At 39.4% G+C, this 13,086-nt stretch overlaps 2 protein-coding genes across 5 annotated transcripts; both read right to left on the reverse strand.

Annotated features, from left to right (window-relative positions):
- Positions 1 to 778: 778 nt before the first annotated feature.
- LOC111074133 (galectin-9) lies at positions 779 to 5,021 on the reverse strand. Of its 4 annotated transcripts, XM_022366793.2 has the most exons (4): positions 4,944 to 5,021; positions 4,646 to 4,865; positions 2,025 to 2,140; positions 779 to 1,961 (listed from the first exon to the last, which is right to left on the reverse strand). In XM_022366793.2, exons 2-4 carry the CDS (start codon positions 4,727 to 4,729, stop codon positions 938 to 940), a joined length of 1,224 nt encoding a protein of 407 aa, XP_022222485.2. In that variant the 5' UTR covers positions 4,730 to 4,865; positions 4,944 to 5,021; the 3' UTR covers positions 779 to 937. The 4 variants fall into 4 exon arrangements, with proteins under 4 accessions (XP_022222485.2, XP_022222484.2, XP_022222486.2 ...); XM_022366792.2 differs by lacking the exons at positions 4,646 to 4,865; positions 4,944 to 5,021 and adding an exon at positions 3,756 to 4,324; XM_022366794.2 differs by lacking the exons at positions 4,646 to 4,865; positions 4,944 to 5,021 and adding an exon at positions 2,566 to 3,177.
- Positions 5,022 to 5,294: 273 nt separating this feature from the next.
- LOC111074130 lies at positions 5,295 to 10,250 on the reverse strand. Its single transcript, XM_022366790.2, has 4 exons — positions 9,684 to 10,250; positions 9,004 to 9,135; positions 6,411 to 8,941; positions 5,295 to 6,352 (listed from the first exon to the last, which is right to left on the reverse strand). Exons 1-4 carry the CDS (start codon positions 9,819 to 9,821, stop codon positions 6,037 to 6,039), a joined length of 3,117 nt encoding a protein of 1,038 aa, XP_022222482.2. The 5' UTR covers positions 9,822 to 10,250; the 3' UTR covers positions 5,295 to 6,036.
- Between the last annotated feature and the right edge of the window lie 2,836 nt (positions 10,251 to 13,086).

Below are 13,086 nucleotides of genomic sequence, written 5' to 3' on the forward strand. Positions count from 1 at the left end.
TTCGCGGCACAATTTCGCAACGATTTCCAGCAGTCTGGCAGCTCCTTGGCGCTGGTTCTCTTTTCGCCGCGTCGGCTCTCCGGCGAATTGAAATATTATTGTCATTAAAAGTTTAATTTCCCGACGCAGAGCCAGTTCAGTAGCAAGCAGGGGTGCCGGTATATTATATACTTTTCGCGACATTTTGACGTCGAAGTTGAGTATATTTAATCAATTTTATCAATCTAAGCTCCATTTTTTAAATATATTAATGAACATAGGGTTTCGAAGCTCCCATACGCAGGTTTTTTTTTTTCAATTATATTATAGAATTGAGAATCTCATGCTCCCATCAATGCAGAAATTAGTCTGTCTCTGTTTTGAAACTATCTCAACGAAGATGAATCAAGAGTGAGATATATATATACAGAAAAATATGAATAGGTTAAAAACATGTCTCTCTAAGATACAGTCATTATTAATGTTTAAAAGCAGCTTTGAAAACTAAAAGAAATAGGGTACAAAAATGACCATGCTACCGGTTGACAAGCAACAAATAGTCAAACGACGTAACATTCCATTTCCACTTACGTACATATCATTCCCACGTTTTATGCTTTTTTCTCATTGACCTTTTTTTGTGTAAACCTTATATCTATTGGATAAAAATATTTATTAAGTGCTGAGAGTCCTAGCTAGCTAGTAAAATTAAACAGAATATGACAAGCCGAAGGAACCTGCAATTTGAGCATGAAGAAGCTGATCTTCTCTTGAGAAAATCTTTGACTGAGAGAGTCAATGCTGGAATATATTTATTTATTTAATTAACCGTTTTTTACTCATAGAAAACAAGCTTAGTAATTTATTAAATTATTGTCGCTCAACAACTTGGACAAAAGAAATGAATAAACAAAATTTACGCTGGTAGTGGTTCAAGATACAGATTCAAGGTTCACCGCTAGTATTTGTCATCGTACATGGGATTGTGATAGATTCGCAAATTCTTCCCTTTTACCATCGGATTGTGCTCCAAAGTGATGTTCCATAACTTAACATCTCCTTGTATGTACACTGTGTCGACAATCTTGGGGCTAACTTTGTATTTAAATTCCGTAATAAACTGCTTGTTGACATAGACTTCAAATGATTCCTTAGCACATACAATAGCCAGACTGAAAGTTCGACCGGGACGGAAATTTGTATCCAACTCTGAGCGTTCCTCTTCCGCCCAGCTACCATTGTACCAGGCATTGCGGCACACCACAGCTTTCCCGATTGCTCCGCTGCTTGCCTTCGAAAATCGTGGGTTTAAATGGAATGCGATTACAGGATGTGGCCATATATCCCGGCCCTGCTGCAAGTTTATGTAGAATGAATGCGGAAGCAGACGCACGCGTCCTTCAATCTTCAAGCATCGACCCTCGACTAATGAATTCGCAGGCAGGGCGCCATAATATGGCAATGTGAGTCCTGGATCGTTTTTGCTGTAAGTACTCTTTGGTGAACTGTCTGAATTTGTAACTGGCGCACTAATAAGGCACCACTCATGAGGTATATTGATAGCCTCCTCATCGTTGGCATCAATTTCATCAAGTCCGTCCTCAATGTGGATCGCAATGTTCTTAGCCTGTGACTCGGGCAACCGTTGAGGATAGTTTTCCACTACTATTCGCTCCATTTCCACATCTTCAACATCGCCTTTAACCTCCAGAAGTTGAATCGCGTTATAGGGAATCCGATGAGCATACTCAGCAAAGTGGTTACCGTTCACCGATATCATATAGCAAGCGTCTGTAATGAGCACTTGAATAGCGAATTTATCGCCTCTGCGCAGTAAAAAGGGCAGTGCTGAAGAAACTTCCTCGCTGCCCCATATATCGGCCACTTTGCTGTTTCGAACGATATAATTTTGGGGCAATCGTGGATTAATGTGAAGTGCCACATCCCGTGTCTCATTGTTGTGCACAAAATTGATGGAGAATCTGTGGTTTCAAATGTTTTCATCAGATTGACATTGATCAGATTGAATTGGATTTCTGTCTTACCTCTCACAGTTAATTGCTATTTTGCCAGCAATGGTGAAACTAACTCCTTCACTTAGTTTTCCAATTTGATCGTTGCTGTACTTTGGCAGTGAATCTGAATATTCGTAAAATGAGGCCTAAAATTTAAATTTTTGATAGAGTAGAGTAGTCTTTAGATTTACAAACACGCTTGTTACAATACTGCCTAGCTCCAACGCCAGTTCATGGTTAATGGTTAGGAAGGATAACATTATTTAAAATTCAAATAGTTCGATGAGGATACAAACAATGTGAAGGCCTACTAAACTTAAAAAAACTCAAGCTCAGTTTATAAATTGCGCACACGTACATACATATGTACATACATAAGTATGTATGTGTGAATGCCAATACTAAATTTGGCATGTTTTACTGCACAGTTCTCGTTTTTCACTATTTGATATTCACTATACTTTTGCATGTTCGATTATTCTGGATGCATTTCGCCTTGTAAATTATATTATTTATTAGTTAACGAAGTTCTACACATGTATGTATGTCATATTCTTCACTTTCTGCTTACCTCATTCAAACCGCCCTGTTTGGTCTGGTCAAAACAGCAGAGAAGTTTTCTACATAAAACCCTAAGACACATTGTTAAAGCGGAGGCTAGACTAAAACTGTAACAACTATAAAGTTTTATGCTTCAACATATGCATTCCTTGGTACATTCGGTACGAAAAAATAGTGTCAATAGGTACAAGATATGTACAACTATATATTTACTGAAGGCTCCTAAGTGTGTATGAGTTTCTCATGCAATCAATAATCTTTAATTCGACTAAAATCCGCTTTCACGTAGCTGAATGATGATTCAAAAGCTGTCCTTGTATTAACAGTGCAGTACATATAATTATATATTCTACATTTGTATGTATGCCGTATGAACTTGGGCACTAAAATGTATTTTGGTTTTCATTGCCTTCGGTTAGTCGAGAGATTTTTAGGCGTCAGCGAAGCTACATATGTATAAGGAAGTAACGCCCTAGAACACAACACCATTATCGACCGCTTTTTATATTAATAAAAAAACAACCACTTTTGGATTATTTAGATTTAAAAAATGGTTTGCTGCTGGTACAGAAGTTGTTTATATTTATTCGGTTGTCTCACGTTTCGCGAATGACGCGCTGAAAACAACACTGCGACAGCGCTGAAAGCTCTTTATACAATAAAATTGTGATTCACTATGAGCCGCTGAACAAGCTTCAATATGAGATAATGTACATGTAATAATTCCTTTATCGCTACAAGTTGCTGTATGTACTTATTGTATGTGCATAGATTTGTAAATAACAGCATATTGATGAAAAATGGGATAGGTCTTCGACCGAAGAAAACAAAGCTAGGAGTGCGACACTTTTTATGCCTCGACTGTGTGAAACAGCTGTGCAAAGCTTTCCAACGCACTAACAAATGCGAAAGAGAGAAGACTCTTTAAAGCACGCTAAATGTCACAGTAAAGACACAAAAAGAGTAAATTGAATATAAATATGTACATATGTGAACATATTAACGTACCTGCATATGTATGAATATGTACAAAAGTACCTGTCACTAGTATTCCAAAATATGCAACAAAATCGAAATATAAAAAGCTTATCGAGCTTGGTACATACACATATACAGACATACACACAAACATATGTATGCTATTGTGTTCTACATAGAAGAATATAGCGCTTTGCTGTCATATGTTTACTGATTACGTACATTAAACTCACTGCCATCGACCACTTCGATGGCAGCCAAATAATCCAGCTGGCAAAGGTGCTGACGCTCCGATTCCTGAAACCTTAAATGTAGTTCCTGTGCTGTTTCGTCGAAGTTTTCCATAATTTGGTTACACTCTGCGCCGGCCTCAATGGCAGCAAAATCGACGTCTTTCCTACGATGCATGCTTTCCGCGTTTTTTATGTACTGACGCAACCAAAACTCCCGACAATGAAATCGAAACAATTCTAGTCGACGCTTGGTGTGGTAGTAGGTTAAACTGCGGTCAATGTTAAATGCGTTTTGCCACAATGCATCCGACAGATCGAGGAATTCGCGAACGGAACGGCAGACTAGTAGTATTATTGCCGTCATACTAACAAAAACGGGTTAGCGAATTTACACGTTTCTCGCGATGCAGATGCGATTACACTCTCTTTTTTCTCTCTCTTACTCTCTGGTATTCAGCGCGGACTTGGCAAACGATTGGGGCTCAGTTTGTATGGATGTACAATGTACATACACATTTGCTCATCGGCTGACATATGTTGGGGCCTGTTGATATTATTTCTGTGCGCACAGTTCTCTAGTCTCTATTTTCCTGTGCCGGTGCCGCCACCTTTATGCTAAATGTTTACATGCACAATGAAATAACCCAAGCCTTTTCGTTTTGATAAGGTGCGAGGTTGGGGTGCGACATATCTCATAAAGAACACATATGTACATCCATATACATATATACATACTCGTACAAGCAAAAGTCGACCTAGGCGTCGTCTATTGAAAGTTTCGATGAGTGTGCCGCAATCATTTTTATCAGTTACCCTTCCTTGGATTTACCTTTGACGTAAATAATAATGTATAATCCAAGGATTGTACTTAGTACTTACTTCATCCTGTAAAAAATGCAGGTGATGTTCTTCATCGCTACTATAGTTCGCTCCACGCTTTCGCTTTCCACAGCAGCTATTCATTATTTAGTCTTTTCGACACTATCAAACAAATGTAAGCCAGTTTTTTAGTACAGAAAATGCATGTACAATCACAGCCGTTATCAGTTAATGAGAGCTGGATAAAAGCAATTTGGCGATAACAGTGTTTTAATTTTGCCTGTAAACATGTACATAGAATATGTCCAAAAAAATTGTTGTGTATATGAGCAGTGATGATTGTTCATCTTCCCTTTACCTGCTAATTAGGCGAATAGTATTTTGCTATAAATACCCAGGGCCGCTCTGTTGGAACAACCGCCGCGCGTCGCGAGACATATTCAACTGATGTTTTGCTTTGCTTATTGTCATCAACTGACTCAGGCAACCTGTGCCCATGTGTTTGTAGAATCTGTTTGGGTACTGCAGAACTGGCTATTTTTGCTATTCAGGAAAAGGCGAAAATACCAAGCGATTTTTAATGTTTACAGAAGTAGAATTCGCACAAGAAGGTGAATTGATTCTCAAGCAATAGATTTGGAAATTGTACATTCATGCATGGTGTGCAAACAAGTCAAAATTACTTGTATGAATTTTAAATTGGATGTAAAAATATTAGTATTATACAAAAGAAGGTTTGATATTTATTTCTCGAAAATAGTGCTTGTTGTGGTAATCCGATAACAGATTGACCATTAATATTATTAAACAAAATCTGAATGGTTCTTTAGATCTAAAACTTAGCAACTTAAGAGTAGACTTCAGAATAACTCATTACTTACATATACTATTAAGAGTTCATTATAATTGATAGTTTGATCTTCTGTGTTTCAGATGGTATCGTACATTGATTTTAAGTGAAAAGAAACAACCTGACAAAAGCAGCTATCCAGCACGCTGTTCAGTTTTGTTCTCCTAAAAACTTAATTGTCTGGTATAGTTAACGTTTTCTATGTCAGATTATTTACATATACTATGTACATAAATTCACTTATTTGGATAAGATATTAAAAAATTAATTAATAAGTTTCAAATCATATTCTTGCATTTAATAATAATGAGCAGTGTGTCATTTTATATATGTATGTAGATACTAATCCAAATCAGAGTATATATTCATTAAAATTTTCAAATAGTTGAACTATTTTCGCACCGTTGCGGTTAATCAGCTTCAGCTGCAAATGTAACTGTTATTAACTATAAGATAGTCTATATATTCGCGTGTACATTGTACAAATTGACCATTTTGCATGGAAATGCGGCTTAAAAATATATACACATTACTTGTCCAAAAATATATTGTCGTATTTGATACGTGAAGACAGGTAAGCAGAATCGTGTATTTAAACATTTCAACGTTGCCGTGTCGATCGTGTGCCCATTGAGTGTTGCGATTTTAGGGACGATAATGTTTTGTCACCGCTAGGTCCTTTATAATACTTAGACATAGTCTTGCTGGTACGTGCGGGGCGACTGCTGCTACTGCTACCGCTCCTTTCTAAGACTTTCTCCCCTTCCGTTTTCAATGGCAAGTCATCATCCTCATCCCATCGCTCGGCTTTCTTTTCATCATCCGCTGAGTCTTCCACTAATAAGTCCGTCTTGGACTTGTGATTTCGACGATTCCGCGACGAGGAAGAACTTACATCTGTCCGTTCAGATTTTTCACTAAGAAGGTAAATAAATTATTTTTTAGTATATAATATAACTATGTACCAGCACTCACTCTTTCATTGATGCTTTGCTTTCTTCGGATACTTTAGATCTGCGTTTCAGTAGCGCCAGTTCTCGTTCAGCTATGGCTTTCTTATGTTCCTCAGCTGATTCAGAAGCACTCGGCTTGGTGGTTGAATCAGCCAATTGTTTCACAGGCTCTTCCTGCTTGACTCTCTTCAATTGTTGCTGTTGCTCCTGGGCTTTTTTCAGAGACCGTTTTAGTGCGCTTCGGAGTGTATCGCGCGAACTCTCCGGTGGTACATCGTTACTCTGTGGGAGACCAATTGCCTCTAGCAATTTTTGACCAAGCGCAGACTTGACATCTGATTTGCGAATTCCTGCTTTGCCGACACCTTCGCTATCATTTAAATTAACGGAAGCGGCATCAGTAGTTGTCTCAGGGTGTTCCTGAGTGTTGGGTGTGATATTGGCGTTATTTGTGGCGTCCGGAACTGTACTAGTGGGTGCTTGTGACAACTCTAATGGCTCTTGAGGGCTTGCAGGTTTCACATCGATATTTTTATCCTCTTCCGAATTCTTAGATATAGAAGGTTCAGTTGTAACATTGTTTTCATTGCCTTTTATGGGAGTCAAGGGTTTTTCCCTATTAGGCACTATGGTTTCAGGTAGTTCCGATGACGGAATGACGGTCGTGCGCCTCTTCAGAATTGGTTGTGCTATCAAAGGTGCTTGGGCATTCTGGTTCAAGTCGTTACTGGTCTCACTTATGTCAGAAACAGTTTGAGCGTCCTGTAGGGCTGGTTGCGGCTCGACTAGAACAATATCTTCCAAGTTGAGATTACTACTGGATGCACTACGACGACGGTGACTATTATTTTGGTCTTTTGATTCCTGCTGTTCCTTTAGCATTGAAACAAGTGCTTCGTTTAGCGCATCGGCTGGATTCGATCTGAATTGCGATATTAATATAGAGTTGATGTTTAGTAGCTCATTGGTAACACGTTCCGCATTCGATGTCGTTGCTGCGGTCATAGTGCCCGACTGCTTTCCAGAAACGAGATCGCGGGCTCGCATCTTTCGTTGTAGGCGCTTCACGGAGGGGACACCGACTGTCTTCATGGGCCGTAGTTGTGGTGGTTCCTGATCCGTGGGACTAGATGGCACTAATTGAACTGACGTTTCCGGAGGTAATTTATATGGAATTGCGCTTGATAAGTCGGCAATGTTTATAGCCTCGTTGGACGCCTGTGATGAATTAGCCATCGAGTTAGATGCGAATACGGATGTAGGCGATTGATTTTCGTGGTGCTGAGCCACCGCCAGCATGGGAGCCAAATACGGGCCGAGCAACTGCGTGAGATCAGTGTCTTGCAAAAGATTGTTGTCAGACATAATACCAGCAAACTTTGAGTTTTTTAAACGCGTCATTTGCTCTTCACAATTTCCGTGTGAGACTGGCCATTTGAGCGCCTTTAGAATAAGCCTTAACAAATCAGGATCCCGAATAACACTTCCCAATGAAATGGCATCCGTAAGACTATTCACATTAGGCATCGATTGAGTTGGGCCAGAAATTTGGGGACCTGTTGTTGTTAAAGTTAAGTCGAGTGTGACAGGCGCCGGTTTGGCTGGGCTTGAAACTATCTTTTTAAGTTTGGGTGGCCCCTTTTGAGCCGTGAGGTGGACATCAACCTTTTTTTTCTTAGGTGCCGCTATAATAATGTGCTCCGGCAGTGCCTCTTCGACGCATGGCTCACATCCATACAGGGATTGGTGAGGCACAACTGTAGTGTTGACTAGGGGTCTAACATCGTCAACTGGTGGTCGACTTTGTGCCGATTTCAGCAGTGATACCTGTCCACTGTGTATGGCTTTTATATTGTTCAACGCATTTTTGAGGTTTCTCCGTTTTTGCTGCAGCACGCTGTTGGGGAGATTGGGCATGCTGACGCTACTGGGAGAGGGTGGAGCATGCACAGAAGGATGAATATGTCTGGTATCCGTACGGTTGGAGTTTTGTCCTGCATCGTCCTTTTTAGTGCTACTGCTACTGAAATCAGGTGCGTTGCCTGTAACACGTCCATGCGTCTGAATAAAGTTGATGACGCCTGCCGGCGAATGTTTCTTATCCGGGCTATTCTTTGATGTTTTCAATGCCCTTACTTCGGTATGCAGGGGCGCCAAGGATGGAGGATGCTGCATCGATCGTTGTGCTATCGACATTGGTGCCGAGCCGTAACGCGTATCAACAAAAACACTGCTGCGCCGCGTTGGTAGCATATTATTGCTTTTCCCTGCGCTTATGCCACCCATGCTATTACTATAGCTGGAAGATGCAGCCGGTAGGGTCCGCTCCCTTTGCGACTCAAGACGGATATCCTTCAATCTATCGCCCACGACGTCATCCTGTTCTTGGGTACCCGCCTGGGGCATAGATATTGTGATGGTGGTCTCTGGTCCCCGGGTGAGAAAAATCGGACGGAATTCATCAGTCACCGAATGGTTTTCCACGTTTTTTCCAGCTGTCTGCTCCATTGGCATGTCAAGCCGTGCTGCCGTTGCTTCGCGATCATTTTTCGGCTGAAAGATTTTATGATATCTAAGCTTAATAGTTTCATAATAAGGCAGATTGATTATTTTACCACTGTGCTTAGTAAAAAGTCCCGAAACACAAGCTGTGTGTGCTTTGCAATGTTCGAAAGCGACGATGTGGCCTCCACCTGACGGTAGCAGGATTTGCAGAGTACCTTGGGCAGTGGATCCTCCTCAGCCACCTAAAAAGATTAAAGTACGTATAATTTCGTATTTAATTTTGCCATATTTAACTTTGTATTGCTTTCGATTGCGTCCCATATCAACAGGTGTAATCTATCGGCTCCCATGAAGACGGAGACTTGTATGGTAGCGACCACGGCCACTATTTTTCAATTTTCTTTGCCTACTTTGATCGACCGTCACACACATGTATACTTTTTACTGTTGTTGTTATATTTAGAAACTTTTACGCTACGTCGACAGCGTTTTTCATTGCTTTTATTGTCCGTTGCTGTACGTTATTGTTTACGAATATTTCATATTTATGGAACTTCATAAATTTTCAATAGACTGCATTCAGCAATGTTGCCTCTGGAGCAAACGGTAAAGATTTTATGACCATTTCAAAAGTCTTCGTTTTCAAATAGGCGGGAGGCTAGTCAGTAGTACCAGGGATGCAGCATAACAAATTTAGTATTTTTTGGCCGAAACACACTAAAAATGCCATAGTCCAGTTTGCAAAAGTAGAATAATTTCTACTAGCTCAATGATTATTTATTTAACTTACGTTTAGGTATAGATGACGCGATATTTTATCCTTCAATCCTTGGGTCTTGAATATGAAAACACTTTCGACCACAGAGTTGTTTTTGCTCTTAGTGTTGGCCGCACAAATACGACACAAGTGCTCAAACTGTGCATCCATTTTAAGAGTTTCACGTTGCACTCACTCTCAAGGTGTTTTAGTGTTTCTCTCGAAAGATTAATTGCATTTACTAAATGTCACACAAGTGCGGAACTAACTTCTGGACCGCTCAAATAATAACAAACTGTATTTATTCACATCACATTGAAAGCGCAACAGAAGGAGAGCGCAGCAAATTGAGAGAGGAATGATCTTGCTCTCTCGAACTCACATTTTGCTTTCTTCTTTTGACGTTATCCGCACTCACTCGCTATGCTATGTTTTTGGTCGAAAATAAATTTTCTTTCTCAAATATAAATGTTTTAAATGTTATCAGCGCATGTTTCTTTTTCTTTATGAGGTTTTATAGGGCCATTGCGGTCTGCTAGCTAAATTTTCCAGCTTTAAATTGACTTTTTTCCACACGATTTCACCAACACTTGTGCTCTCACGAGCCAACAAAATAAAAATGAGCGAAATAAATGTTTCTGCTGTTTGCTATTACACTCTCCATACATACATATGCATTCTTTCACGCACACACGCACACATTCTTTTCAACGGCTTACTGTACTCCCACGTCGCTCTTGCTGTTGCTTGTGTTACACACTTACACGAATTTGTTGTTTCTTTTTTTCTTGCATTGGTGTATGTGAACGCCTGGTATTCACTGTTTCATGGCGCACAGCCAGTTTGCCGCTCTGGTCCGTGTGGCCTCAATGTTTGTGCCTGTGTGCATATACCAGGGTATAGCATGAATATCTGGGTAGATAAGGTTTGGTCAAAATATGTCACGCAACGTGAAGCACTTGATGGAGATTATCTAATTGAAAAAGTACAGGTTTGTTGAACTTGTATACTAGATATTGTATACGTGCATTCGTTTGTGGAACCAATGGAAATCAAAGAGCCGAGTTGATTATTCTCTCTCTTCTTATAATAAAACTAGTTGCTTTGTTCATGTGTGTGTGTGTGTGTGTGTTCGCGAGGCGCGTGAGAGTACATGCACACAACTGGGTATTGTCGTATTATGCTTCTGATCTTTCTTGCCTTTTGTAGCTATTTCGCATATAAATCATATATTTATAAGTACTTATGAATTTTTTAAGGTAAGTGTCTGCAGTTAACAGAAATGGGGCCCATGGAAGTATTTTAGGATTTTTTAATCATAAAACAATATGGACCTAGCTCAATTATTAGACTCTGACTGACATTTAATGGCTTTTTTAATATAAAACAAAAAAGTAGGCAAACGTTTTCCTTTGTTTCAAATTGACTTAATTATATCGATCGCATACCTAATATACGTACAGTATAGCACGCACACACTCACATGTTTGGCAGTGCTAAAGTAGACAGTAGACGGGCAAAACGGAACATGTATTAGTTCCAACCACTATAATACGGGAGGCGTGAGCGGCAGCGCAGCAGCAGCGCCCTTCCTATGCACATTAGATCCACCCCTGATGTATAGACATGGGAAATGGGAAACGTGTTTAACATATATGTATTTCTGAGCAACAACGTGCGTTTACGATTTCAACTAATTAATTCCGCTTTTTTGTTCATCCTATAAGTATTATAATTCTAATATTTTAAAAGCCGGCTAATGTTATGCCAATACATTGGTATACAATTCACATTTATGTATATAAATATACATATATATGAATGTATGTATGTATGTACATATGTACATACTTATGTAAATATTTATATGCATCCCTTCGCCGTAAGGTATGCAATATCTGGTATTTGTATGGTTTTACATACGTTTTTGGCTGTGCTTGTATTGAGATTTGAACGCAGACAAGACTAAAGCACTAACCATACAGAGCCTGAAGCGTTCGGTTCGTGAACTGAGGCATGTTGTCGACATGTTCGACATGTTATGCGAATGCAAGCCGAGCAATGAAATGTTATGAGTATTACAAAAACATAAAAGAATATAATTGTGTGTATGTATGTACATATGTATATATATTCGTACATAAATGTGAATTTTGTACCAATGTATTGGCCGACATTTGAAATATTAGAATTATAATACTTATAGGATGAACAAAAAAGCGGAATTAAATATTTGAAATCGTAAACGCACGTTGTTGCTCAGAAATATATGTTAAACATGTTTCCCATGTCACATGTCTATACATCAGGGGTGGATCTAATGTGCATAGGAAGGGAGCTGCTGCTGAACTAATACAGGATCCGTTTTGCCCGTCTACTGTCTACTTTAGCACTGCCAAACATGTGAGTGTGTGCGTGCTATACTGTACGTATATTAGGTATGCGATCGATATAATTAAGTCAATTTGAAACGAAGGAAAACGTTTGCCTACTTTTTTGTTTTATATTAAAAAGCCATTAAATGTCAGTCAGAGTCTAATAATTGGGCTAAGTCCATATTGTTTTATGATTAAAAAATCCTAAAATTCTTCCATGGTTCCCCATTTTTTGATAACTGCAGACATTTACCTTAAAAAAAGGATAAGTACTTATAATTATATTATTTATATGCGAAACAGCTACAAAAGGCAAGAAAGATCAGAAGCATAATACGACAATACCCAGTTGTATGCATGTACTCTCACGCGCCTCACGAACACACACACACACATGAACAAAGCAACTAGTTTTATTATAAGAAGAGAGAGAATAATCGACTCGACTCTTTGATTTCCATTGGTTCCACAAACGAATACACGTATACAATATCTAGTATACAAGTTCAACAAACCTGTACTTTTTCAATTAGATAATCTCCATCAAGTGCTTCACGTTGCGTGACATAATTTGACCAAACCTTATCTACCCAGATATTCATGCTATACCCTGGTATATGCACACAGGCACAAACATTGAGGCCACACGGACCAGAGCGGCAAACTGGCTGAGCGCCATGAAACAGTGAATACCAGGCGTTCACATACACCAATGCAAGACAAAAAGAAACAACAAATTCGTGTAAGTGTGTAACACAAGCAAAAGCAACAGCGACACACTCGTGGCATGGCACATCTACATATATACTGTATGGTTAGTGACTAGAGGAATATCACAAAATCAAATAAATACAGTGATACATATACATATGTATGTATGGTAGCAAAAATCGTCCACGGACAGAACGAGCATTATCGGTATTGAAGTCACACACTGACACCCTACTGCACGCAACGATTGGTTTCTCTAGTGGATCGGGTTGGACACACGAGCTGCATAACCCAACAAGTCCGTCCTTTCAATACTCCCAATACTCAGCGGGGCTAGGAATTGAATTTAG

Source organism: Drosophila obscura, unplaced genomic scaffold, assembly GCF_018151105.1.
Source record: "Drosophila obscura isolate BZ-5 IFL unplaced genomic scaffold, ASM1815110v1 contig_36, whole genome shotgun sequence".
Classification (NCBI taxonomy): domain Eukaryota; kingdom Metazoa; phylum Arthropoda; class Insecta; order Diptera; family Drosophilidae; genus Drosophila; species Drosophila obscura.

Bases quoted from the DNA above. Each gene is read 5' to 3' on its own strand.
- LOC111074133 (XM_022366792.2), bottom strand. From the start codon at position 4,130: ATGACGGCAATAATACTACTAGTCTGCCGTTCCGTTCGCGAATTCCTC. The intron at 2,141-3,755 runs GTACGTAATCAG...TTTAAATTTTAG, and splicing joins TCGATGGCAGTGAGTTTAAT to GCCTCATTTTACGAATATTC. The intron at 1,962-2,024 runs GTAAGACAGAAA...TTGAAACCACAG, and splicing joins ATAGCAATTAACTGTGAGAG to ATTCTCCATCAATTTTGTGC.
- LOC111074130 (XM_022366790.2), bottom strand. From the start codon at position 9,821: ATGGATGCACAGTTTGAGCACTTGTGTCGTATTTGTGCGGCCAACACT. The intron at 8,942-9,003 runs GTAAAATAATCA...AAAATCTTTCAG, and splicing joins ACTTTTTACTAAGCACAGTG to CCGAAAAATGATCGCGAAGC. The intron at 6,353-6,410 runs GTGAGTGCTGGT...TTACCTTCTTAG, and splicing joins AGCAAAGCATCAATGAAAGA to TGAAAAATCTGAACGGACAG.